We start from the raw sequence: 26,278 nt of genomic DNA, 5'->3' as shown, positions 1-26,278 counted from the left end.
CTCCTTGGTTTGGAAAAAGGATGCATATGCCTGGTCTTGATTCTTCACATAATGCTTAATGCTTCATCCATTGATAACTTTAACAGAGATTACAGGGTCTCTTTGTCCTCACAACTATATTGTCTCCGTTAGCCAGAACTCTGCCTTAGAACTGTAAAAGGTCTTTATGCATTTTCTTGGAATTTAATTTATGCAGTCATAGGGGGCATTAGCACCTCTTTATGTATAATGAGGTCCCTGCTGTTTTCTGAAGGCCAGAGATTCCTTTTGTGTGAGTTGTAGCTAATTAGGCTTCAGTCAGTGTAAAGCCTTTGTCCATTAAAAAAAAAATACCATTATATAGCCAGGATTATATAGACATATATTTTCCTTCATGTCTTCTGTGCATGACATCTTGCTTTCAGACATATGGCAGCTGTCCATTATTCTGCCATTTATATCTTCTATTTCTTTACATTTCCCATCATTAATCCTTTGGCTCACCCCAAACAATTCCTCTTGTCATTCAGTCTCCCATCTACGGCCCTATCACAGACCTTTCCTTTTGTTCTTTTCCCACAATTGCCCATTTGACCTACTTACAACCTATTACACTTCCAACTTTTCTCAGTTGTGATGAAAGGTCATCAACCTGAAACATTAACTCTGTTTCTCTCTCCATAGGTGCTGCAAGGCCTGCTTTTTCTTGTTTCCAGCATTTTCTGCTTTTATTCTTGATTTAAGATGTTTTTGACAATTGAGAGTTTAGGTCAGATTTTAATATGCAAACTTTAGTTTAAAAATTAAAACAGGAATCAGTAAAATTATTGATTTTAAGAGACTAATGAATAATTAAGTTAAAAAGTAGTTTTAATCTAATGTTAAGTTTAGCTAATTATAATTGCAACACATCAGATGATGATGGTGTTGACCTGGAATAAACTATTAACAAACAGATCTATATCTTTCCTCCCCCCTTGTTTGAGTGTGCTTCCATGTTTGGTGTTATTCATTGGCTCCATGTAATTTTGGAGGGTCTCACCGATTTAATCTTTTCTTATCCCTGTCCCTTTATCCATTGTGATAGTTTTCTGGATGTGACAATGTGGACGAGCCATGGTAAAACTCAAGAAGTACACTCAAGTTAACGTTTTTATTAAACCAGTCTAAGAAACAGGCAGCCCTGAAATTCAAATTCATAATCCAGAAGTCATATCCACCAGACTGCCCACCTATTGCATTTTGACTTTCTACTAATTTCATCAAGAAGTTTCAATGGGGATAGGGACAGAGGGAGGGAAGAAGGAAGGATCTTTGAATTGTAGTCACTGTTTACAGGAAATGCAGCAGTCATTTTACACACAAGAAAACTCTTTCAAGCAGCAATGTGATAATGACCAGATAAATCTGTTTTATTGATGTTAATTGAGGGATAAATATTGACCAGGTCACTGGGGATAACTCCTCTACTCTTCTTTGAAATGGTGCCATGGAAGCTTTTGTGTCTACCTGAGAGGCCATACGGGGTCTTAGTTTAATCTCTTATTTGAAAGACAGCATCTCCGACGGTGCAGCATTCACTCAGTACTGTACTGGAGTGCCAGCCTTGATTTTTGCGCTGTAGTCCTGGAGAGGAACTTGAACCTACAACCTTCTGACTCAGAGGCAAGAATGCTACCAACCGGGCGCAGCTGACAATATTTACAGTTATAATGAGAACAAAAAAAAAATAGTATCCTAGCAAACATACCACTGTTTTCACACACATTAAAAGTAGAACTGTTTTCTTTACTAGTTTTACCGTCCTCCATTTTCCCCCTCTAACTCCATCCTTTCCCAGGTCTCTCAAGGCAAACGACCCAAATAAAACCAAGAAATCTTATTTTTGTAAAAGATTTTTTTCCCAAATGTTAGGTGTGTTGCACCATAACTGATCAACAGAGTGCACATTGAAGCAAGACAAGAGCTGAGATCCCTCTTTCCATTCATTTTCCATCTCTTCTCATCACCATGTTGGTATCTTGGACTTAATACAAACTATTGGTTAAAGCAAAGCAAAGTAGTTTGACTTGCAGGAAGAAATGCAGCTCATTCCTCAATCAAGGAACAATTTTAAGTTGAAGGAACAGAACATGATATAATTGAGGAGTGAAAGCAGGAACTTACTAGGTCACAGGAATGTCCCGAGCAAATAACAAAGATGACAACACAGTAGCTGGTAGAATGCTTCAGGATTAAAAAGTTGAAAGTCTTAACTATTATGACAGCAACTATCATTAAAAATTACTTTGAATGAAAGCACTGCAGAATAAATGTGACACTGTTTCTGAATAGATGATGAACAAAATGACAAAAATGTTCCATCTGCTCCTGGAATGTATAATAACTTCTGAAGTAAGCTCTTTTATTTTGAATTGCTCAATTGTTCTTGATTACCACAGATTAAGATGAATGTTGATCTCATAAAATCTAGCTGTTTGAGAAATAATTTCACCGTTTTCACTTGTGTTAACATGTACATTAACAAGTTGAAAGTATCTAAAGGCAGGAACCAGTGGTTAATATTGTTGAATATATAACATTGTTTGCATATTTAAAAACATCCCTACCAGGTCATATGATGATAGAACCTTCTTTTGTACATCAGATACCGTCCCAAAGGGTTCCAAATATGGGTACTTGTCCTTCATGTTGAGCATTACTGCAGAAGTGCTGTCATTGTTCTGTAATCTTGAGGACAGGGTCAGTATACACTGAGTCAGATTGGCAGTGGGAGCTAAGCCACATATTTCCTTAAAGGAGACTATGGCATTCTGTACAGGACAAAAAATAACAATAACCAAATGAACAGTCAAGACTTGTTGTATCATTTTATGGATTAATACACATTTTCTTAAAACTCTAAATTGTGTTGGCCAGGAAAATGAGAATTAAAAATGCTTAAAATAATTGTTATGCAAAACTGCAATTGCAAAGAAGAAAAGTTGACCTTTTTCCTAAAAACTGTTTATTTATATTTATGCAATAAATACAATGACCAAGTGGTTATATTTCTGACTTTCCTATTGCACTTGGGTCCATAGCATGTACACCAATGGTAAATTACTACTAACAGCACTAATTTTAGTGAGATCATATGAAAAAGGTCCTCGTCATTTATCACTTCAGCAATCAGGTCTCTCAGAAGTTACTGAAAAAAAATAATTTGCAGAGAAGTTCAGTTACACCATTTAGACTTAAATCAACTCATTACGGCTCTGGTTATCTAAGCTTTGACAATGAAAAGCAATATAAGTGCAATCCAAAAGTTGCCAAATGCAGCAATTCATTAATTGTGTAACTATACACGTAATATAAATAATTTAAAATCAGTTAAATCTATAAGCATCAAATATGTAGATCAATGTCATTACCCTGTGTGGAAATGCTGTAATTACTTATAAATTACTGTACAATATCTCTATTACACATTGATTGTGTTTAATTGTAGGGATATGGTAGATAATAATTGGGAATTCACTTGTGTCACTGTAACTGGACACTGGTGTTCTCTGTGGTTGGTGCCTATATTCCATAACTATGTAAATAAATGCTTATAAGCATGTGTAAAGATTGGTTTCAGTTATATCCTTCACCGACTGGTTTTCTGGACTATAACTCCATTTACTATGTAAAAAAACTGTATTAAAACAAGCTTTTTCAATTTAAATTCAGATGCATAAGCTTGTTTTTTTGTCCTCACAAGAACAATACATTTCCATGAACAGACATTTAAACCACGTTACATTAAATTAAAATTCAGCCATTTCATCAACAACGATAACTTGTATTTATATTGTGTCTTTAATGTAATAAAATGTCCCAAAGCACTTCACAGGAAGATTATCAAGTAAAAATTGACACCGAGCCATATAAGGAGACATTAGGTCAGATGATCAAAAGCTTGGTCAAAGAGGTAGGTTTTAAGGAGTGTCTTAAAGTAGGAAAGAGAGGCAGAGAGGTTTAGGGAAGGAATTCCAGAGCTTATGGCCTTGGCAGCTGAAAGAACAGCCACCAATATTTAAGTGGTTCAAATCAGGGATACTCAAGAGGCCAGAATTATATGAGCGCAGATATCACAGATGATTGCGGGGCTGGAGGAGATTACAGAGATTGGGAGGAATTTTATAGACCCATTGTAGCGGGGGTGGGACTGTAAAATCCGCCGGTGTAAAATTCCATCCATAGGGAGGGAAACTGCAATGAGAGATCTAAAAATAAGGATGAGAATTTTAAAATGGAGGTGCTGCTTAACCAGGAGCCAATGTAGGTTAGCAAGTAAAGACGTGATGGAGGAATAGGACTGGATGCAAGTTAGAACACAGACAAGAGAGTTTTGAATGACCTCAAGTGTACAGAGAGTAGAATGTACAAGGCTAGTTAGGAGTGCCATTGACATAGTCAGATCTAGGGGTAACAAAGGCATGGATGAGGGTTTCAGCAGCATATGAGCTGAGGCAGGGTTGGAGTGGGATGATGTTACAGAGTTTGAACGAGATGGTCCTGATGAGTGCAAGATGAAAAGCTTCGACAAAATGTCTTTTTTCAGCAATACTCAAGAGACACAACATGTTGGAATTGGAGGGGTGCAGAGATTTCAGAGAACTGTAGGGCTGCAGAAGGTTATACAGATAGGTCGAGGCCATGGAGGGTTGCCATAAGATCCCTATTTGCACAGGCTAATATGGCACTTAGCCCGCATGTGTCAAGAAGCTCACAAAAATGGCAGAGACCTGGATACTAGTAGAAACAGGGCAGTGGGTGCTTTGGTGTTATTTTTGTGCCTCTACAAGTGTAGCAAATCCAGCTGTGTACTCGCTTTCAGCACTGTTTAAGAAGTATTACATAGGCCAGTTGCTTAGTGCAACTTGATCTAGTAACAATTCTAAAGATTACAAAACATTTTATCTCCAACAATTCATTACCTGCACGTTTTCTCGGATATCTGCAGCTTCACGTAATGGTTGGCCTGCAATTTTGAAGGTATCGTCAACAACCTTGATTCCAGTACTCCTTAACATGGTGTATTTTATTGTGTTCTTCCCTTTTCTGACTGAATATCCACGCTTGTGAGCCTTTCCCCCACCTCTTCGGTCAGTTGTTGCAATGTGAACAAAAAGCGTAGCAAGTTCAATTTCTTCCCCAGTGAATGAATGCAAGGGAATATGTCGATAACCAGACTGCAAACACTCATATGGGATAGTGTACTGGCCAATAAATTCATCCCCAATGTAGTCGTCATCTAAAGCAACAAATCGAACCGTTACAAGCTCAGGCAGGTTGATTTCAAATTCGAAACTTTCTTCAAAAATAGGATTCTCTCCATTTAGATGAACAGTCCTGGTCCTCATTTCAGCACAATCTGCAGGAATCCCACGAATTTCCACATACACATATGGATCTATGACATCCCCTTTTGTACCAGAACCTTTAGGCTTTGGAAACATCTGACCACTGATGATTTTTATATGTAAAACCTGAGGTAAGGCTCCTGGAACTATTCCCTTAGTATACGCATTGAAATAGGACACCTCATCACGCATAATCGCAGGCCTAAGCACATAGCCACAACACCCATTCTGTCGAAACCAACCAATGTTAAGATCCAACATTGGACCAGGAGTCTGATAGTTTATGGTTACAATTTGGCAGCCACAATTCCAGAATTCTTGTGGATTCAAATTGCTTGACTCTAAACCCAAGTGGCCAGAATATACTCGTGACAGAAATCTCTTATTGTAGTTCACAAAGTCTTCTGGATATTCATTTGCCAATGTGCGTGCCTCAGGTTCACTAAAATTATATATTTCCCAGTATTTCTGCTTCTTCATTGAATCATGAAAATTGTTGAACTGCGCAGGCTGACATAGAGTGACCAAATCAGAGAGTTCCTGACACAGATGAATGGTCCGCTTAGTAACAAAAAATGTATCTGTTAACCTTCGGGAAACCTCTGCTTCTTCATCTTCATCTGTTACATCACCTTCTGATAAATTCATGTTTTGTGGCAATTTTTTTCCCTTCAAGATAATTTTTCTCTTTAGCTTCTCTGGCGATGGGAGATAGCTTGCTGTTGAATTTGGTGGTTCTGTAAACATTTTGTTTCCAAAGATCATTTTCATTTTCTGAGCCATGACTTTTTGTTGTCCTACTGAGCAATGATTTCGCAAACAAATAATCAAAGGGTACTCTGAAGCTACAAAGGCATACTGATTAATCACTTTAATGACATTATGGAAGCTGACTGGTGAGGTGACATTGTTGCGTTTACTAACAATTGGTTCATTTGGACCATCATAAACATCAAGCTCAATACTCCTGCAGCCCAACTTTAAGGCCTTAATATATCCATGCAGATCAGAAGGGCTTCTAGCGATATTTTCTGTCAGATAGGTGTTGTGTGATGCATTGATATAATAATGGGATAGAGGCTGAGTCATATCCTGACAGACTTTATTGTGCTCTGGATCAAATATATTGCACTCCGTTGATATCAGGTACTGAGTAAAGCCATCAATGCCAAGATTACCGTTCATCTGACCTTGCTGCGAAGGTTCATACCTCCGTATAAGATCAAGGCACATTTCTTCTGTTGCATTTATGATTCCTTGCTCAGTTTCTAAAAAAATCATCAAGTCTTTGGCATCTAGATATTCTTTATTCCCAGAAATTTGCACAAGCAAGAAATACACCTCAGGTCTAGTGCAAAGATCACAGTAAACATCAGTAAACTCCTCCTTTGTTACCCTGGTGGTTAGCTTTCCTGTCTGCTTCTGTATCTCTCTAAACTTAACTCTGATTTTTGATTCTTTCAAACCTTGATTGAATTGCATAATCAGCTTCACAGCCTCGTCTTCCAACATAATTCCATTACCATCTACGTCAGCTTGTTTAAACACAGAATAGAGCCACTTGTTCCTCAGTGTATTTTGGTTGCCTTCTATCAAATCCAGAGCTTGCTTACTATGTGAAGTAACATAACGGAGGCCTGTGACCCAGATGTTGGCTATGTCTGCAGAACTGGCTACTAGATCCAAAGACTCATAGTTTTCCCCATATATTAATGAGAAGGAACAGTCTTCACAAATCTGATCCACAACTGCACAGCTTCTGAAAGTTTCTGTATTTTTTCCAACCCGGACCTCTTTAAGAGAAGAAACATCAATTTTAGCCTTTTCAGGATCCTTCTTCGAAGGTTCCCAATGCAAAGCCTGAAGGTCAAGGTCTAAAGTAAAAAAGCGACTATAGATGCGAGTATTCGAACGGATTTTCTTCAGTTCACAGCCAGCCTGCATGAAGCTAATACAGTCAGTGGCACTGTTAATTTTTCTTTCAGAAGGTATGCTACTGAATGATACAGTTTTCTTATGCTCATGCTTCTGTCTTGTAGAATCCTGTGGGACAAACGCAAAACATATGGTGTAAGAAAATCATTAACAAATTTCAATATTATTGAGTTACAATCTATTACTTTGTCTATTCATTCCATTAATTTTTTTTCTTGGAGCTTACCTACAACTTTCTTTGTACTTAGTAAAAGTTGATAATGATAAATTAAACCAACATTGGTTCCTTTGATTTGAATTGTATTAAGCTGGGCTCAGCTGAAGAAGCATCACATAGAATATGGAATTGACACCTATCATAGAATAATTGCAACAACAAAGGAGTGCATTCAGCAACTTATCTCTGTGTCAGCTCTGCATAAGCGATTTAGCTTGTCCGCTTACCCAGCCCTTTCCCTGCAGCCTCGCAATTTCTTTCCTCTCAGGTGCTTATCCAATATCCTTTTGAAAACCATGATTGAACCTGCCTGCACCACCCTTTTAGGCAATTCATTCCAGCTTGCAACCATTTGGTGTGTAAAAACAGCTTTTCCTTGTATTGTCTTTGGTTCTTTTGACAATCACTTTAAACCTGTGTCTTCTGATTCTCAACCTTTCTGATTATGTGAACAGTTTCTCTCTTTCTGAACACCTCATGATTTTGAATGCCCCTATTAAATCTTTTCTTAACATTCTCTTCTCTAATGAGACCACCCCCAGCTGCTCCAATCTATCCACATAACTGAAGTCCCTCATTCTTGGAACTATTCTCATAAATCTTTTCTGCAACTTCTCCAAAGCCTTCAAATCCTTCCTGAAGTGGTACCCAGAGCTGCACACAATACACCAATTAAGGATGAACCAGTGTTTTATAAAGGTAATTCATCTATTCCTTGCTTTTGCGTTCTGTACCTCAATTCATAAAGCTCAGGATCCCCTATGCCTTTTTAACTTTCTCAATTTGTTCTATCACTTTCAATGATTTGTGCATGTATACAGTACCCCAGGTCTCTCTGTTCTTGTACCTACTTTAGAGTTGTACCCTTCAGTTAATATTGCCTCTCCTCATTTCTCCACATAAATTTCATGGCCAAGATTTTTAGGATGGCGAGGTTTAGGATGGCCGCCAGCCCTTGAGTCCCAGCAGCACCAGAAGATGCAGTGGACAGGACTGGGACTATGAGCAGTCTCCAAAATCAAAGTCCTGTGAGTCCAGGACCAGGTAAGCATGGAGGTCTCAGGGCAAGGACGGGAGCGGAAGTTAAATGAAGTAAAAAAACATACAGATGCTGCCACCTTCACCAGTGGGATCTGCTGCCCCATGCTGGTCCCCGGAGGCAGGCCTTTTCTTCTGCCCCTGTGCCGCCTCATCATACCTGCTACAAAGCACTCCCAAATCTTTTCCCATCCAACACCAAAAAAATGCAGCAGGCAATGAAAAATTGCATACAAGTGACTCTTTAATAAGTTCTAAAATAAACGCTAAATGCTGCGGATGCTGAAATAAAAACAAGAAATGCTGAAAAACCTCAGCAGGTCTGGCAACCTCTGTCGAGATAGAAACAGAGTTAATGTTTTGAGTCCATGTGATTCTTCTTCAGAGCTGCAGCCTTCAGACTCATCTCCATAGATGATGCCAGACATGCTGAGTTTTTCCAGCATTTCCTGTTTTTATTATCTTTAATAAGCTCAATAGCTTGTTACTTGGTAATTTCAAAATGGCAGTCACGCTTCCAATTTCGGCACCCGCTCACCTTCTGTAATGTCCAAGACTGGCATGGTGACATCATAATGCTGACCCAACATCATTATGTTGCATCTTATCTTCACGGAGTAGGGTAGCCCACCTGATTTATGGCTGTAAAATCCAGCCCCATATCCCCATGTGGCTACCTGCTCCTGCAGCTCACCAAACCTATTTATCACGCTTTGTGTGTTTACATGTATGCACTATAAATCTTATTGTATTTCCACCTCTGAACACGCCTCTGGTGCGAGGGGCATTAAACTCCTCTCAACATTTCAGGCTGATCTTTTTTTTTCCTTTATTCTTTTATGGTTATGGGCATTACTGGCAAAGCCAGCATTTGTTGCCCACCCCTAATTTCCCTTGAACTGAACATTTCAGAGGACAGTTAGACAGTTAAGAGTCAACCACATTGCTGTGGAGCCACATGTGGGCCAGGCCAGATAAGGACAGCAGATTTCATTCCCTAAAGGACCGTAGCGAACCAGAGGGGTTTTTGCAACAATTGATGATAGTAGCATAGTCACCATTATAGAGACAAGCTTTATATTCCAGATTTATTAATTGAATTTAAATTCTACCAGCTGCCATGGTGGGATTTGAAGCCACAGCCGCAGAACAATAGCCTGGGCCTCTGGATTATTGTTCAGTCACCAGGTCATCATCTCCACCTCCCATCAGAACTGGGAAAAGTTAGAAATAGGTTTTGAGCAAGTGAAAGGAGGGAGGGTGAGAGAAGGAAAAAAAGGCAAGGTCGGTATTCTAGTGGAAGGCAGAAAAGATTAAATGACAAAAGGTTTCATTGTGAACAGTCAAAGGGAGTGATTATGGAACAAGTGAATTAACAAAAGATGTGTCCATATTTTGTGAATGGCAGGATAACTGCAGGATAGAAGTTATTATCAAAAATTGCTGAACATAATGGTGAGTCCAAAAGGCGACAGATGCCTAGTCGAAAGATGAAGTGCTGTTCCTCGAGCTTGTGTTGGGTTTTACTGGGACAGAGTTACAGGCCAAGAAAAGAAAGATCAGAGTGGGAGCAAGGTGGAAAATGAAAATGACAGGTGGCTGGGAGCTCAGAATCATGCTTGTGGACTGAACGGAGAGGAGACCGCGTTGTGAGCAGCAAATACAATATACTAAATTGAAGACAAAAACAGAATTACCTGGAAAAACTCAGCAGGTCTGGCAGCATCGGCGGAGAAGAAAAGAGTTGACGTTTCGAGTCCTCATGACCCTTCGACAGAACAGTTCTGTCGAAGGGTCATGAGGACTCGAAACGTCAACTCTTTTCTTCTCCACCGATGCTGCCAGACCTGCTGAGTTTTTCCAGGTAATTCTGTTTTTGTTTTGGATTTCCAGCATCCGCAGTTTTTTTGTTTTTTACTAAATTGAAGGGTGTATAAGTGAATTGCTGCTTCACTTTCGCTGAGCCATCAACAGCAACAGGATTGTATTCAACAGCAATTTGTAACCTCAGGGCCCGGTATATCCCCCACTCTACCTTTATATCAAGACAGAGTATCAACCCTGGTTCAATGAACAATGCAGGAGGATATGCCAGGAGCAGCACCAGGCCTCCAGAAAAATGAAGCGTCAACCTGGTGAAACTACAAAACATCTCTACATGCTGTTTTAACCTCTTTGTTCTGAAGTCTCGCTGTTTTCACCTCTCTGTCCTGAGGTCTCACTGTATTAACCTCTCTGTCCTGAAGTCTCTCTGTGACAGCCTCTCTGTCTCAAAGTCTCACTGTTTTAATCTCTCTCCTGAAGTCTCATTGTTTTAGCCTCTCTCTTCTGAAGTCTCGCTGTTTTAACCTCTCTCCCAAAGTCTCGCTGTTTTCACCTTTCTGTCCCGAAGACTCGCTGTTTTCGCCTCTCTCCTGATGTCTCGCTGTTTTAACCGCTCCCTCCCAAAGTTTTGCCATTTTAACCTCTCTCTCCTGAAGTCTCGCTTTTTTCACCTCTCTCCCAAGTCTCGCTATTTTAACTTCTCTCTCCCAAAGCCTCGCTGTTTTAACTTCTCTATTCTGAAGTCTCGTTGTTTTAACCTGTCTCCTGAAGCCTCACTATTTTAACCTCTCTCTGTTCTGAAGTCTCTCTGTTTTAACCTCTCTGTTCCGAAGTCTCTTTGTTTTCACCTCTCTCTCCCGAAGTCTCATTGTTTTAACCTCCCTCTCCTGAAGTCTCACTGTTTTAACTTCTATCGCTTGAAGTCTTGCTGCTTTAACCTCTCTCTCTTGAACCTCTCTCCCCTGAAGATTCATTGCTTAAGTGCTACCGCGTTGGTGACACCATCAGAAAGCATGGCATTAGTCTTCACGAGTGTGTTGACAACACTCAGCTCTACTTCACCAATACTTCTCTCGACTGCTCCAATGTCGCTAAATTATCAGGCTGCTTATGCAACATCTAGTACTACATGAACAAAAATTTCCTTGAATTAAATATTGGGGAGACTGTAGCCATTGTTTTCAGTCCCAGTTCCAAATTCTGTTCCCTAGCTACCAACTCAATCTCTCTCCCTGGCAACGGTATGAGATTAAGCCCAACTATTTACAACCTTGGTATAATATTTGACGCTGAGATGAGCTTCTGTCCACAGAAGATAAGAGCTCATGGGATCCAGGGCAATTTGAAAAATCGGATCCAAAATTGTCTTAGTGGGCAGGAGAAGAGGGTGATGGTCAAAGGTTGTTTTTGCGATTGGAAGCCTTTGATGAGTTGTGTACCATAGGGATCGGTGCTGGGACCCTTGCTGATTGTAGTGTACATTAATGATTTAGACATGGATATAGGAGGTATGATCAGTAAGTTTGCAGATGACACGAAAAATGATTGTGTCGTAAATAGTGACAAACATAAGAACTAGGAGCAGGAGGAAGCAATTTAGGCCCTCGAGCTTGCCCTGCCACTCAATATGATCATGGCTGATCTCATTTCAGCCTCAACTCCAATTTCCTGCCCTCTCCCTTTCAACCCGTTACTAATTAAAAATCTGTCTATCCCCTCCTTAAATTTATTCAGCATCCCGGCATTCACTGCATTCTGAGGTAGTGAATTTCACAGATTCACAACCCTTTGAGAAAAATAATTCCTCTTCATCTCTGATTTAAATCTACTACCCCTTAGCCTAAAACCATGGCCTCTCATTCTAGAATGCTCCACAAGGAGAAACATCTGCTCCACATTTACTTTGTCTATCCCCTTTAGCATCTTATATATCTCAATTAGGTCTCCTCTCAACTCTAAACTCTAGCGAGTACAGGGCTAACTGCTCAATCTCTCCTCATAAGACAAGCCCCGCATCTCTGGAATCAACCCAGTGAACGTCCTCTGAACCACCTCCAATGCAACCACATTCTTCCTCAAGTAAAGGGACCAAAACTGTGCACAGTACTCCAGGTGCAGTCTCACCAATGCCTTGTACAGTTGCAACACTTCCCTATTTTTATACTCTATTCCTTTAGCAATAAATTCCAAAATTCCATTTGCCTTCCTTATTACCTGCTGTACCTGCATACTAACTTTCAGCGAATCAAGCACGAGGACATCCAGATCCCTCTGCACTGAAGCATTCTGAAGTTTCTCTCCATTTAAATAATAAGTCGCCTTTTTATTCTTCCAACCAAAATGGATAACCTCACACTTATCCACGTTTAACTCTATCTGCCAAATTTTGGCCCATTCACCTAACCTGTCCATATCCATTTATAAATTTCTTATTTCTTCATTGCAACTTACAATCTCACCTATTTTGGTGTCATCTGCAAATTTAGCTATAGTACCTTCTATCCCTGAATCCAAGTCATTAATATAGATTGTAAATAGTTGGAGGAAAGCCTTAGGTTACAGGATGATATAGATGGGCTGGTAAGATGGCAGAGCAGTGGCAAATGGAATTTAATCCTGAAAAGTGTGAGGTGATGCATTTTGGGAGGACTAACATGGCAAGTGAATATAGTCTCGCTCTTTTAACCTCTCTCCCCTGAAGATTCATTGTTTACGTGCTACCCCCTTGGTGACACCATCCGAAAGCATGGCATTAGTCTTCACATGTATGCTGACAACACCCAGCTCTACTTCACAAATACTTCTCGTGACTGCTCCAATGTCACTAAATTATCAGACTGCTTACGCAACATCTAGTACTACAGGAGCAAAAATTTGGAAGGAAGTACAGAGGATCAGAGGGACCGTGGTGTACATGTCCATAGATCCCTGAAGCTAGCAGCACAGGTAGATAAGGTAGTTAAGAAGGCATATGGGATACTTACCTTCATTAGCCAAGGTGTAGAGTATAAGAGCAGGGAGGTTATGTTGCAGCTGTATAAAATGCTAGTTGGGCCACAGTTGGAGTACTGTGTGCAGTTCTGGTCGCCACACTATAGGAAGGATGTGATTGCACTGGAGAGGGTGCAGAGGAGATTCACCAGGATGTTACTTAGGCTGGACAGTTTCAGCTATGAAGAGAGACTGGATAGGCTAAGGTTATTTTCCTTAGAGTAGAGAAGGCTGAGGGGGACCTGATCGAGGTATACAAAATTATGAGGGGCATAGTTAGGGTAGATAGGAAAAAAGATTTCCCCTTAGCGGAGGTGTAAGTAACCAGGGGGCATAGATTTAAGGTAATGGGCAGGAGATTTAGAGGGGATTTGAGGAAAAATTTTTTCACCCAGAGGGGTGGTGGGAATCTGGAACACACTGCCTGAGGGGGTGGTAGAAGCAGGAACCCTCACAACATTTAAGTAGTATTTAGAAGAGCACTTCAAACACCATAGCAAACAGGGCTATGGGCCTAGCGCTAGAAAATGGGATTAGAATAGATAAGTGCTTGATGGCTGGCACAGACATGATGGGCCGAAGAGCCTCATTCTGTGCTGTATAATTCTATGACTCTATACATGTCAAACAGTGTAAACAGCATGTGACAGATAGAGCTAAGCGATCCTACAACCAACTGATCAGATCAAAGCTCTGGAGTCCTGCCACATCCAGTCATGAATAGTGGTAGACAATTAAACAACTAACTGGAGGAGGAAGTTCCACAAAATTCCAATCCTCAATGATGGTGGAGCCCAGCTCATCAGTGCAAAAGATAAGGCTGAAGTATTCGCTACAGTCTTCAGCCAGAAGTGCTGAGTAGTTGATCCATCTCGGCCTCCTTGTCAGGTCCCCAGCATTACAGGTGTTTAGCCAATTCGATTCAATCCATGTGATATCAAGGAACAGCTGAAGGCACAGGATACTGCAAGGCTGTGGGCCCTGACAACATTCCAGCAATGGAATACTAAAGACTTGTGCTCTAGAACTAGCCACACCCCTAGGCAAGCTATTCCAGTACAGCTATAACACTGGCATCTACCCAGCAATGTGGAAAATTGCCCAGGTATGGCCTGTCCACAAAAAGCAGGACAAATCCAGCCAATTAATGCCATCGGACAAGGATGGGGTGTTGGGGATGACTGAGGAGTGAACCAGGGTATCGTGGAGTGAATGGTCCTTTCAAATGCTGAACGAGGAGGGGAAGATATGATTGATGGTGGTATTACATTGGAAATTGAGGAAATGGTTGAATATGAAGCTGGTGAGTGCAAGTTGAGGACAAGGTGAACCCTATTATGGTTTTGGGAGGGAGGGGAAGGAGTGAAAGTAGAAATGTGTACAAGGGTTAGGAGCCCTGGGGGGAATCTTTAGTTGAGGAGCAAGAAGACATATTGAATGCACTAGTTGCAATGTTGAACCAGATGCGACAGAGGTGGAGGAAAGTGGAAAAGAGTCCTTACAGGAAGTGGGGTGTAATAAAGTTAGCTGTGGGAGTTTGTTTGCTTATAGTGAAGTAAAAATATAGTAAAATAAATGGAAAGCCCAGTGACATTCTGCCCTGGAGGATGGATGAGTTGAGAATGGCTGAAACCTTCTTGCACATTAAATTTTTTAATAAATCTGGTGGGGACAGCAGGAAACTCGTGTTTATTTTAAAGTATAAACAATGACCAGATTGACAGACTGATTTTGGGGTGCCCAACTGCTCAAACCATGCACCATTCAAACTCATATGTGAATAAGAGTTACTACATTTACTGCATAAGAAACAGGCTCAATCCGCACCACAACATCTCTACAAAGTAAAATATTGCTGTGAGCCAGTTGTGTCACTTTCTGTGATTAATCAAGTTGACTATGGGTAGATAGAATTAATCTGTCCTTCCCCTGTGATGGAGGTCTCTGTGTGGCAGATGAATGAGACCTGGCTGGAGGTTACCAAATGAGAGTAGATGGAAGTGTATAAATGTGACCCCTGTTAATGTAAGTCCAGCTCTTCACTGCTGGAATTAATCAAGCCACCCACATATTCTCTCATCTTAATCCAAGAATATCAAAGCTGAATACAGGTTTCTTACACTGCCTGTAATAGTAACAGCTGACCCCTGAGGCGTGCTTAACACTAGGTTGTAAGGATCTTACAGATGATAACAAGGTATCTTATTTTCATCCTGTGGTTGTGAGTATTAATACATCCTTTCACCTCTGACTTTATTATTGTGTTTTGATGACCTTACAGCTATTCATAGTCACTTTTTATTTCCAGCAGAACCCCTTAAGATTAATCTATGCAAAACTGTTCTATAAAAATTGACCAGGCAAATGGAACCTGACTCTCTAGTTGTTTTAATCTTTCTGTACTCAATGTAAGTAGACCAAAACCAGGATAAAACTTGCATAACTTCCCAATATTTACAAACATTTAATACTATTGAGGTTAATTTGTTTGCACATACAAGAAGGGTTAATTTGTTTGCAGTATACAAGAAGGAAATCTGTTGGGGCAGAATATTACATTCCCCGCCGGTGGGTTTGTAGGCTGGCGGTGGCCATATTCCAAATTCTTCGGTTGGCTTTCCCAATTTTACGGTGGAACAGGCAAGGCATAGGCTGGCCCGCCCTTGCCCCAAATGAGGCCTTAAGTGGCTAATTATTAACCACTTGAGGGCTATTTCCCAGCCAGCTTCAAGTTTCAGGCTGGTGAGAAGAATTAAGGGGTAGGGAGAAGCCCGAAAAGTGACCCTGCTCAGGCCTTGGCCTCTATCAATGGCCTCCTTTCAACATCGGGTGACTCCCAAAAGTCTGGCCCCTGCAGGTATTCCTTCCCACCCTCCCCCCACAACTTCTCCACCAACTCCCTCCCTCGTTCTGCCCAATGCCCCCCTAGGCCTCACCTCCCCGCCCCCATAAGACCCTCACATTTATCTGGTCCTGGACTCCTAGGACTTAATCTGGGGACTGCTTGCAGTCCCAGTTGTATCCACTGCAGCTTCTGGCAGTGCTAGGACTAGGGAGCATCCAGACAATCTAAAAGCAAAATACTGCGGATGCTGGAAATCTAGAACAAAAACAAAAATACCTGGAAAAACTCCGCAGGCCTGACAGCATCTGTGGAGAGGGATACAGTTAATGTTTCGAGTCCAAATGACTCTTCATCAGAACTAAGGTAAAATAGAAAAGAGGTGAAATATAAGCTGGTTTAAGAGAGGGTGGGGCAGGTAAAGCTGGATAGAGGGCCAGAACAGGAGGAACAGCACCTCATCTTCTGACTAGGCACTTCACAGCCTTCCAGACTGAATATTGAGTTCAACAATTTTAGATCATGAACTCTCTCCTCCATCCCCACCCTCTTTCCGATCCCCTTTTTCCATTAATTTATATATATTTTTCTTTTCCCACCTATTTCCATTATTTTTAAATGTGTTTCCATCCATTGTCTTATCTCTACCTTTTAGCCTATTTCGAAACCCCCCCCCACCCCCACTAGGGCTATCTGTCCCTTGCTCGTCCTACTTTCTACCCTTAATGTCACCTATTAGCACATTTCTTAGCTAATATCACCACCGTCAACACCTCTTTGTCCTTTTGTCTATGACATCTTTTGGCAATCTCCACCTATCCCTCTATCCAGCCCTACCTGTCCCACCCCCCCCACCCCCGCTCCCCCCCCCCCCCCCCCACCCCCTCCCTCCGCCCCCCCCCCCCCCCCCCCCCCCCCCCCCCGCCCCTTAAACCAGTTTATATTTTACCTCTTTTCTATTTTTCCTTAGTTCTGATGAGGAGTCATTCGGACTCGAAATGTTAACTGTATTCCTCTCCGCTGATGCTGTCAGACCTGCTGAGTTTTTCCAGGTATTTTTGTTTTTGTGCCAGACAATCTAGTTGGCCAATAACTCTTTGAGGTGGGACTCCCTCCCAACTGAGGAGCAACAGTTCCATCTCCAGCCAATTAATGCATGTTGGGAGCATTAAACGGCTGCAGGGCAGTCAGTGATCATGCATTCACCACAGACTCCTCAGATGACGGGAAGGGAAACCTTGCCATCTTAAAAATCTTGGCCTTAATACGGCCATTTCAAAACTAGGTACAGTTTGGAATAGGACTGTCAAAGGAATCAGGCTAATTGTAGCTCATTGCACAAATGCATTGATCGTCTTACAACATGCAGCACATTAGGTAACATTTTAAGTTTACACTTAGTGATGCATTCCAACAAATTCACACACAATATCCACAATCCCTTTCCATTATTGCTTTATTGAACTATTCCATTTACTGCCCCAAATGATCCAAACTGTTCCAATGTCAGTGAAGTAATTCCAGTTAGACTACAAAACTACTGCATCAGTACAAAGCCTCGGGAGGTAACCTTGGTGGCACAGCCTAAGCTGACTGAAGCAAAGCATGCGATAAAACAACTGTACCAGGGAGTGCCATTTAACTTTGCTGTGGTGTTGACTTGAGGCTGCATTCACACAGCAATTGCAGTATTGGTGTAAACTAAACTATTGAACATCTATGGTATAACTGTAGTATAAATACATCACCAGTGCTGTGCTACTGAATCTGAAAAAAATAGTAACAGAACCTTAGTAATTTAGCTGATTTAGTTAACTTAGTAAGTTAATTGACAATACTTTCTGCGGTATAAATATGATTTAGTTATGGGGCACAATTTTGCCCTTGGCAGGCGGGCTCAGTCGGGAAGCTGACTGTTGCCCGCAATCGAGACCGGACTACGATTTCACGCTAGTGGGCCAATTAAGGCCCACCCAGTATTAAACGCAAGCAGCAGGACTTAGCGCTGTCTGTGTGGGAGGGCAAGGAGGGCGAGCCAGCTGAGCGCAAACTTCGCGCATGCGCACGAGTGAGCACTTCACAATCTCCCTGAGGCACAGAACTGAAGCATTGTTAAAGAAAGAAAATCAAGGAAATAAAAATGTAATAAAACATGTCCCCTCATGTGACTCTGTCACATGAGCAGGGACATGTCATTAAATCAACTTTAAAACTTTTATTTTATCTTTAATTGCTTTTGAAAACCTTATACCACCCGTGGATGAGGTCTCCAAAAAAATGCAAAGGCTGCTTGGCCTTTTCACCTGCCCACTAACTGTTAGCTTATTGTCAGAATTATCTTGAGGCTTGTAACTCTTTCGAGTACAAACGTGTTTCCATCTGTTTCAGATGAAGTTACATTGTTTCATAGTTTTGCTATTGTGAGATTTGAACTCTTGATCTTGGGGTTACAAACCCAGTACCATAACCACTTGGCTATTTAGGCCAAGCCCCATCAACTGTTAGGTCGGACGGGCAGCAAAAATTTAAGTTAATTGATTACTTAATGGCCTTAACAGGCCTTTAAATTGTCGGCTTGCATGCTGCCGGCTCCAATGTGTGCCCGCTGACCAAACTACCACACGACTGCACATTGATGTCGGCACACTCGGCTGACATCAAGGCACATTATTTCACGCTCAAGCAAATCGGGTGCGCGCCCACAAGCTGAGCAAAAATTTCTGCCCATGATGTTTAAATTCAGCTCATTCATGATTCACAACAACCCAACATGTTTTCACGGTTCTGCATAATTCTAATTAATAGTTATTCTGGATTCTATTAAAATCAAATAAGTAAGGATACCCACATGGTAAATATTTAATTGTCGTATAGGACAATCAGAAGTACTTTGCCACATTTCTGCTAAATTGTTTTATTTATTCTGCAATTAACTCCAACCGTATGAAAATCTAGTTATTTTTGTAACAAAACTGACCAAAAATATTTACCCATTAAAAATTACTGAAATTCTTTGCAGTTAAACATTCTGTAAATGTATTGGGAAATGTGTTCCCTCTAGTGTTTAACACTCATATATAGATAACCTGAAATGCACTTTATTGTGCATTCATGCTCAATCCTTTAAAATTCAGAGTGAATGAGTCCTGATTTTGCTTCAGTTTTAAAGGGATGATTCATGCTAACACTTGCAAAATTCTATCTGAGTAGGTGGCTACTGGGAAGCATTGTGATGTACTTGCAGGATTACATCAAAATCATAGTAAAAGATGCAACAGGAAATTTTAGAAGGCGCACAAAGACTTCTGGCTGCCTACAGATGTATTTTAATCAACACATGGGACTGGATTTTCATCTTTGAGGTGGGAACTGGGAACTGGGAATCGGGAAATTTCCCCACATCACCATCTTGTCTCCAGCCCAATAGTGCCCACCGATGCTTTTTTCACCTGGCGGAGTTGGGGATGGTCTGGAGTTGGGCTGCTACCTCCATCAGCAGGTCTGAGATGGAGGCGGAGGTGGGTTAAAGCCAAAGCGGCCAGGTAAAAACGCCTGCCGCTGTTCATGAGATATGTGTGAGGTCCCCCAAACTCTTAGCCTCCTTACGCCCCCATACCTTCATCCACCCAAACCCCTTCAATCCATTCACCCTGTATTCACTATAAACAGAACTCACAAGCTACCTAATAACATTTGAAAGTCCTTGAAAAACTCACGAAAAAAATTTGTCAAAATAAATAAACATTCCTTGAATAACTCTCGTAAACAATATCCTCTGTAAAGCTCATAATTTTTTCCAAAATAAACAAATATTACTTGAAGAACCACTTATAAACCATTATATCCTCTTTGAACAGCTCATGGGCAGGATTTTCCCCCCATTGGGAGTGAAGTTGAAGTGCGGGCGCGCACAGGTGCACCTCCGATCGGCGCCCCTGATTGGGGGTGTGGCGCCATTTTACGTGGGCAGGCCAATTAAGGCCCACTGAGCGGGATGTCCGCACGGAAGCGCTATACACTTCCTGTGCGGGTGGGGAGGAATCCCTAAACCTGAGAGTGCACTCTTTCGTGCATGCGCACGAAAGAATGCACTCCCTCCTTGAGGCTAAGTGCTGCCTCAGGGAGATCGCCTCTACTGTCAAAAATATTAGAAATGGAAAAAAAAAATTCCCTGACATGTCCCCTCATGTGACACTGTCACATGAGTTGGGACATGTCCATAATTTTTTAAAAAAGCTTTAGTTACATTTTTTTAAACCTACATGAAATCTCGTCCCGCCCGTGGATGAGGTTTCATGCTTTTTCTAAATCCTGCCAGGGCTCCTGGCCTGCCCACCAATGTTAAGTGGACGGGCAGGTCCATTAATTAGTTAAATGACTCTGTCAATGACCTCAATTGGCCATTGAGAGGTCGGCGGGCGCACAGCTGACATTGCTGCGCCCCGCCTACCTGAAAATTTAAATGGGGCACGATGACATCGGGAGTTCCGCCCAACGTCACCACATGTCATTTTACACGTCGGCGAGCGGGTCCCGCCCCCCCCACTCACTGACAGGAAAATCACGCCCCATAAGTCTGTTGAAATAAACAAACATTACTTGAATAGTCACTTAATTATAATTTTCTTTTTAAAAGCTCTTAAATCTATAAAACTAAACAAGCTCATGTTCCCCTTGATAGCTGTGTCAACAAATCCTGCTGAGTAGAATCCATTATAGCCTTTGAATACAGACAGAAGCTCAGCTTTGAAACAGCCAAACAGATCACTGAATTGAACTTCAAGGAAGGTTAAAGCAAAAGATTTCACACCATCAGATCTAAATTGCAATAATGCGCAATGCAGAATAGCATTTTATCCTGTGCATAATATACTCCATTACATCTGAAGACTTTTCCACTTTCATAATGCTGTTCTTTCCATTGACAGCTTGCTAGTTATCAGAAGTAACAACCTGGAAACTACATAATTTAATGGTGACTTATCTTTTCAAAACAAAACACTATGATCAATCACTGTAGTAAAAACAGACATAACTTATGCTATAGCATTTCATGATTGCATGTGAAATAGGCAACACTTTTTGTACTTAGCTTTCATACAATTCCTGCCTCCACACAATGGTTCATGACACCTCTATGCTGGTATGATTCAAGACACATCCAAAGCCCACCTTCCTCCATCAAAATCGTGGAAGTTCAGAAATGCACACTTCCACTATGGTGCTGGCAACATCAGGACAACAGCATTCCAGCTCCCATGTTGATGAAAATTGCTGGCACTGGGAATCATGGATTTAGGACCCACCCGCCATTTTAAAATGCACTTCGGTCCCACAATGGGGCTGGAAAATCCAGTCCATGGATTTAAGGATCAAGTGTGGATTTCAGGATCACTGCATGCCATTACAGAATCCTTGTTTGTCAAAGTAAAATGCATGTGTTTGCACATTAATCTAGTATCCAAGTCAAAGACTCATGTTGGTTTGTGAAATAAGCATCTCCATCATTCAGTGGAAGCCCACGATGCATGATTATTTAAAAAGCTGTTCATAAGCATAGATGAATTCTGTTCTCTGCAACAGGTAAAAAAAAAGAGTAAATCCACTCACTAGATAGCTTTCACACAAAATTAATAACTACTGTTTCATTTACCAAGTCAGGATCAAATTGGAACAGCTTACCTAAGTTACTAAGTGCAGCATACTTTCTTTCCGTAAAATCAAAACGTACCAAATAGAAGGAATTCAAAATGATACTTTTGTGCAGCAATCTGGATGAGTGCAACTCCAACAACACTCGACACTGTCCAGGATAAAGCAGCCCACTTGATTGGCACCCCAGCCACAAACATTCAACACCACCAATGAACAGTGGCAGCAGTGTGTACTATCTACAAGATGCATTGCAGGAATTCACCGAGTCTGCTTAGGCAGCACCTTCCAAACCCACGACTACTACCATCTAGAATGACAAGGACAGCAGATGCATGGGAACATCACCACCTGGAAGTTCCCCTCCAAGCTACACCATCCTAACTTAGAAATATATCGACATTCATTCACCATTGGTGGGTCAAAATCCTGGAACTCCGTTCCTAACAGCACTGTGGGTATACCAACACCACGTGGACTGCAGCGGTTCAAGTAGGCAGCTCAGCATCACCTTCTCAAAGGCAATTAGGGATGGGCAATAAATGCTGGCCTAGCCAGTGATGCCCACTTCCCATGAATGAACTTTTAAAAATCAAAATCACGAACTATTCACGGTCCTTCTCACCAGGGCATTTTATTTTATCTTCATAGTATATATAACAGTTCCTGATTCAGTTCTAGTTTTCTCTCCAAAAGCCTTGCATTGTTCAGGGCAATATACCCTACAGTATCTCAGCAACAGCACAAAGGATGAGTTTTTCATGCATCACAAGCGTTGTTCTGAAAAATCTTTATACTGCTTGTCTTGTGCTAAGCATTTACTGTTTGGTTGTAACATGCACAGGGAAATGCTGTGAAATTTCAGTTCTTATGAAAATGGCAATACTTCTTTTCAGATGTTAATAGATTTGTTTAGACTTCAACTGGAGTATTCTGTTTAATTCTGGGCACCTTGCTTTAAAACTGATGCCAAGGCTTTGGAGGGGGTGCAGTGGAGATTTACTCGGGTTAAAACAGTGATAAAATACTTCAGTTATGAGGGGAGACTGGAGAAGCCATGATTGTTCACCTTGGTGCAGACAAAGTTGTGAGGAGATAGAGGTGCTCAAAGTTATGAAGAGTTTTGATAAATAAGGAGAATCTGTTTTTACTTTGCTCTTAATCAAATGAAACAGATTTAAGATTATAAGAACTAGAGAGAGGCTAGATTTTTTTAAAGCAGCAAGTTGTTGTAATCTGGAATGCACTGCCTGAAAAGGTGTTGGGAGGTTCAATAGTACCTTTCAAATGGAATTGGATATTTACTTGAAAGGGAAAAAGTAGTGCTATGGGGAAATAACAGGGGAGGGGAACTAAAGATGCATGGTGGGCTAAATATCCTCTTTTGATACTTTATTATTTGAAGATTTGCTGTGTATTTTGAACATTTTCTGCTTTTAATTTAATTGCCCATATTCTGACCTTTCCTGCAGTTTCTTGGACACTATACTAACAAATTGTACAATTATTCTTGCAGTTATTTTTGATATGTAATAGTCAGTTCTAGGCTTAGGTTTATGAAATGAATCTATATTAATTGCTCAGATTGTTAGTTCATTCATTATACATTAACAGTGCTCCCTTGTTATGGACAAAGAAATAGATAAGTTGCAAAAAAATGTTTTGGATTGGCAGAAAGTGGATTTTAGTAAAATAAGGCAGGATCTGGCTAAGGTAAACTGGGAACAGCTACTTGTGGGGAAATCTACAGAGGAGCAGTGGGGGGCCTTCACAAAGGAAAGCGGGGGGGGGGGTACAGGCTCAACATGTTCCCTCCAGGGTGATAGGAAGGAGTAACAAGCCCAGAGAAACATGGATGACCTGAGGTATTCAGGTTACAATGAGAAGGAAAAGAGAGGCTTTTAGCGGGTACAAGGGAAGCAAATCAGCGGAGGCATCAGTGGAGTACAGAAAATGCAGGATGGAACTTAAGAAAGCAATTAGGAGAGCAAAGAGGGGATATGTGAAAGCTCTGGCTGGTAAAAGTAGGGAAACTCCCAAGATATTCTCTAAGTATATCAATGGGAAGAGGATAACCAGCGAAAGAGTAGGGCCCATTAGGGACCAAGGGGGAAATCTATGGGTGGAGCCAGGGGACATCGGTAGAGTGTTGAATGAATACTTCACATCTGTCTTCACACAAGAGAATGAGGGTGAAGGTATGGAACTCGGGGAGAGAGACTGCAAGGTTCTTGAGCAAAGTGATATAGGGAGTGACAAGGTATTGGAGGTGTTGGTAGGCTTAAAAGTGGGCAAATCTCCAGGTCCGGATGATTTTTATCCCAGACTTCTGAGGGAGGCAAGGGAGGAGATCGTAGGGGCTCTGACCCAAATTTTTCATTCCTCTCTTGCCACGGGGGAGGTGCCAAAGGACTGGAGAACAGCTAATGTGGTTTCACTATTTAAGAAGGGTTGTAGAGATAAGCCAGGGAAATACAGACCAGTGAGTCTCATGTCAGTGGAAGGGAAACTATTGGAGAAAATTCTGTCGGAGGGAATCTATCTCCACTTGGAGAGACAAGGTTTGATCAGGGATAGTCAGCGTGGCTTTGTCAGAGGGAGGTCATGCCTAACAAATTTGATTGAATTTTTTGAGGAGGTGACCAGGTGTGTAGATGAAGGTAGTGCAGTTGATGTAGATTATATGGATTTCAGCAAAGCCTTTGACAAGGTCCCACATGGCAGACTTATAAAGAAGGCAAATGCACATGGGATACAGGGTAATTTGATAAGGTGGATTCAAAATTGGCTTAGTTGTTGGAGACAATGACAGAAGGATGCTTTAGTGACTGGAAGCCAGTGTCCAATAGCGTACCACAGGGATCTGTGCTGGGTCCCCTATTGTTCGTCATTTATATAAACGACATAGATGACTATGTGGGGGTTAGGATTAGTAAGTTTGCGGATGACACAAAGATTGGCCGGGTGGTAACAGCGAGATTAAGTGTCCTGGGTTGCAGGAAGATATAGATGGGATGGTCAAATGGGCAGATAAGTGGCAGATGGAATTTAACCCTGAAAAGTGTGAGGTGATACACTTTGGAAGGAGTAATTTGATAAGGAAGTACTCAATGAACGGCATGACACTAGGAAGTTGTGAGGAACAAAGGGACTTTGGCGTGTGTGTCCATAGATCTCTGAAGGCAGAGGGGCATGTTAGTGGGATGGTGAAAAAGGCATATGGGACACTTGCTTTTTTCAATCGAGGCATAGATTACCAAAGTAGGGAGGTCATGTTGGAGTTGTATAGAATATTGGTGAGGCCACAGCTGGAGTACTGTGTGCAGTTCTGGTCAATACATTATAGGAAGGATGTGATTGCACTGGAGGGGGTGCAGAAGAAATTCACCAGGATGTTGCCTGGGATGAAACATTTAAGTTATGAAGAGAGGTTGGATAGACTTGGGTTGTTTTTGTTGGAGCAGAGAAGACTGAGGGGTGATCTGATCGAGGTGTATAATATTAAGAGGTGCATGGACAGGGTGGAGAGGGACAGCTGTTCCCCTTGGTTGAAGGGTCAGTCATAAGGGGACATAAGTTCAAGGTGAGGGGCAGGAGGTTTGGGGGGACGTGAGGAAGAACCTTTTTACCCAGGCGGTGGTGACAGTCTGGAATACACTAACTGGCGGGGTAGTGGAGGCAGGTCGCCTCACATCCTTTAAAAAGTACCTGGATGAGCACTTGGCATGTCATAACATTCAAGGGATTAGGTAGGTAGGTAGGTCAGGTGTTTCTCACGTTTCGGTGCAGACCTGATGGGCTGAAGGGCCTCTTCTGCACTGTGTGATTCTGTAATTCTTAACCAGGTTCACGAACCATTGAGTGGTAGGATGCAGGTTTACATCAATGATTCTCTACATAGCAGAATATTGGTCTTAGCTGCGATATCAGTGAGACATATGACTACATGGAGCAGGAAGGCAAAAGGTATAAGTAAAGTAAACTGGGGCCTTATGCACTATCTAGCAAACAGCACTGGCGTTTGACAGAAACTTGGAAGCAGTTAACTTTCCTAGTCTCTTATACAAGCCATAAGGGAATTGGAGAAAGGATAAAATTAAGAACAAAATAAGGGCAGGAAGAATAGATACAATTTGGTGACATACATAATCAAATAGACATTATCAGTTTCATGATTAGCAAAGGGAATATTATAATATTGCATTGCACACTGAGCAAGAAATCAGTTTATTTGCAAAAAAAAAATAAGAAACAAGGAGTTATCACACTTGAGTGCTCAATAGGGCAATGTATTCATAACTTTTAGTGTGGTCCATGGCATAGACAGTTAACTGCAATGTTTTATATGTTTGCTGATTATACACCTGACAGCTAGCATTGACATAAAGTGTAACTTTTAAATAAGCAGGA

The 26,278-nt window shown here is 41.4% G+C and overlaps 1 protein-coding gene across 2 annotated transcripts in view; it reads right to left on the bottom strand.

Annotated features, from left to right (window-relative positions):
• plcl1 (phospholipase C like 1) overlaps positions 1-26,278 on the bottom strand; it is a 477,974-nt gene that overhangs the window by 80,279 nt on the left and 371,417 nt on the right. For both annotated transcript variants that reach the window (XM_041201383.1, XM_041201382.1), the window contains 2 exons: positions 4,944-7,412; positions 2,589-2,792 (listed from right to left, as the gene is read on the bottom strand). In XM_041201383.1, coding sequence (XP_041057317.1) covers positions 2,589-2,792; positions 4,944-7,412 — 2,673 coding nt within the window. The remainder of the gene's footprint in view (positions 1-2,588; positions 2,793-4,943; positions 7,413-26,278) is intronic.

Source organism: Carcharodon carcharias, chromosome 12 (genome assembly GCF_017639515.1).
Source record: "Carcharodon carcharias isolate sCarCar2 chromosome 12, sCarCar2.pri, whole genome shotgun sequence".
NCBI lineage: Eukaryota > Metazoa > Chordata > Chondrichthyes > Lamniformes > Lamnidae > Carcharodon > Carcharodon carcharias.
The sequence above is the reverse complement of the archived record's forward strand: the minus strand, read 5'-3'. Positions and strand labels throughout refer to the sequence as shown.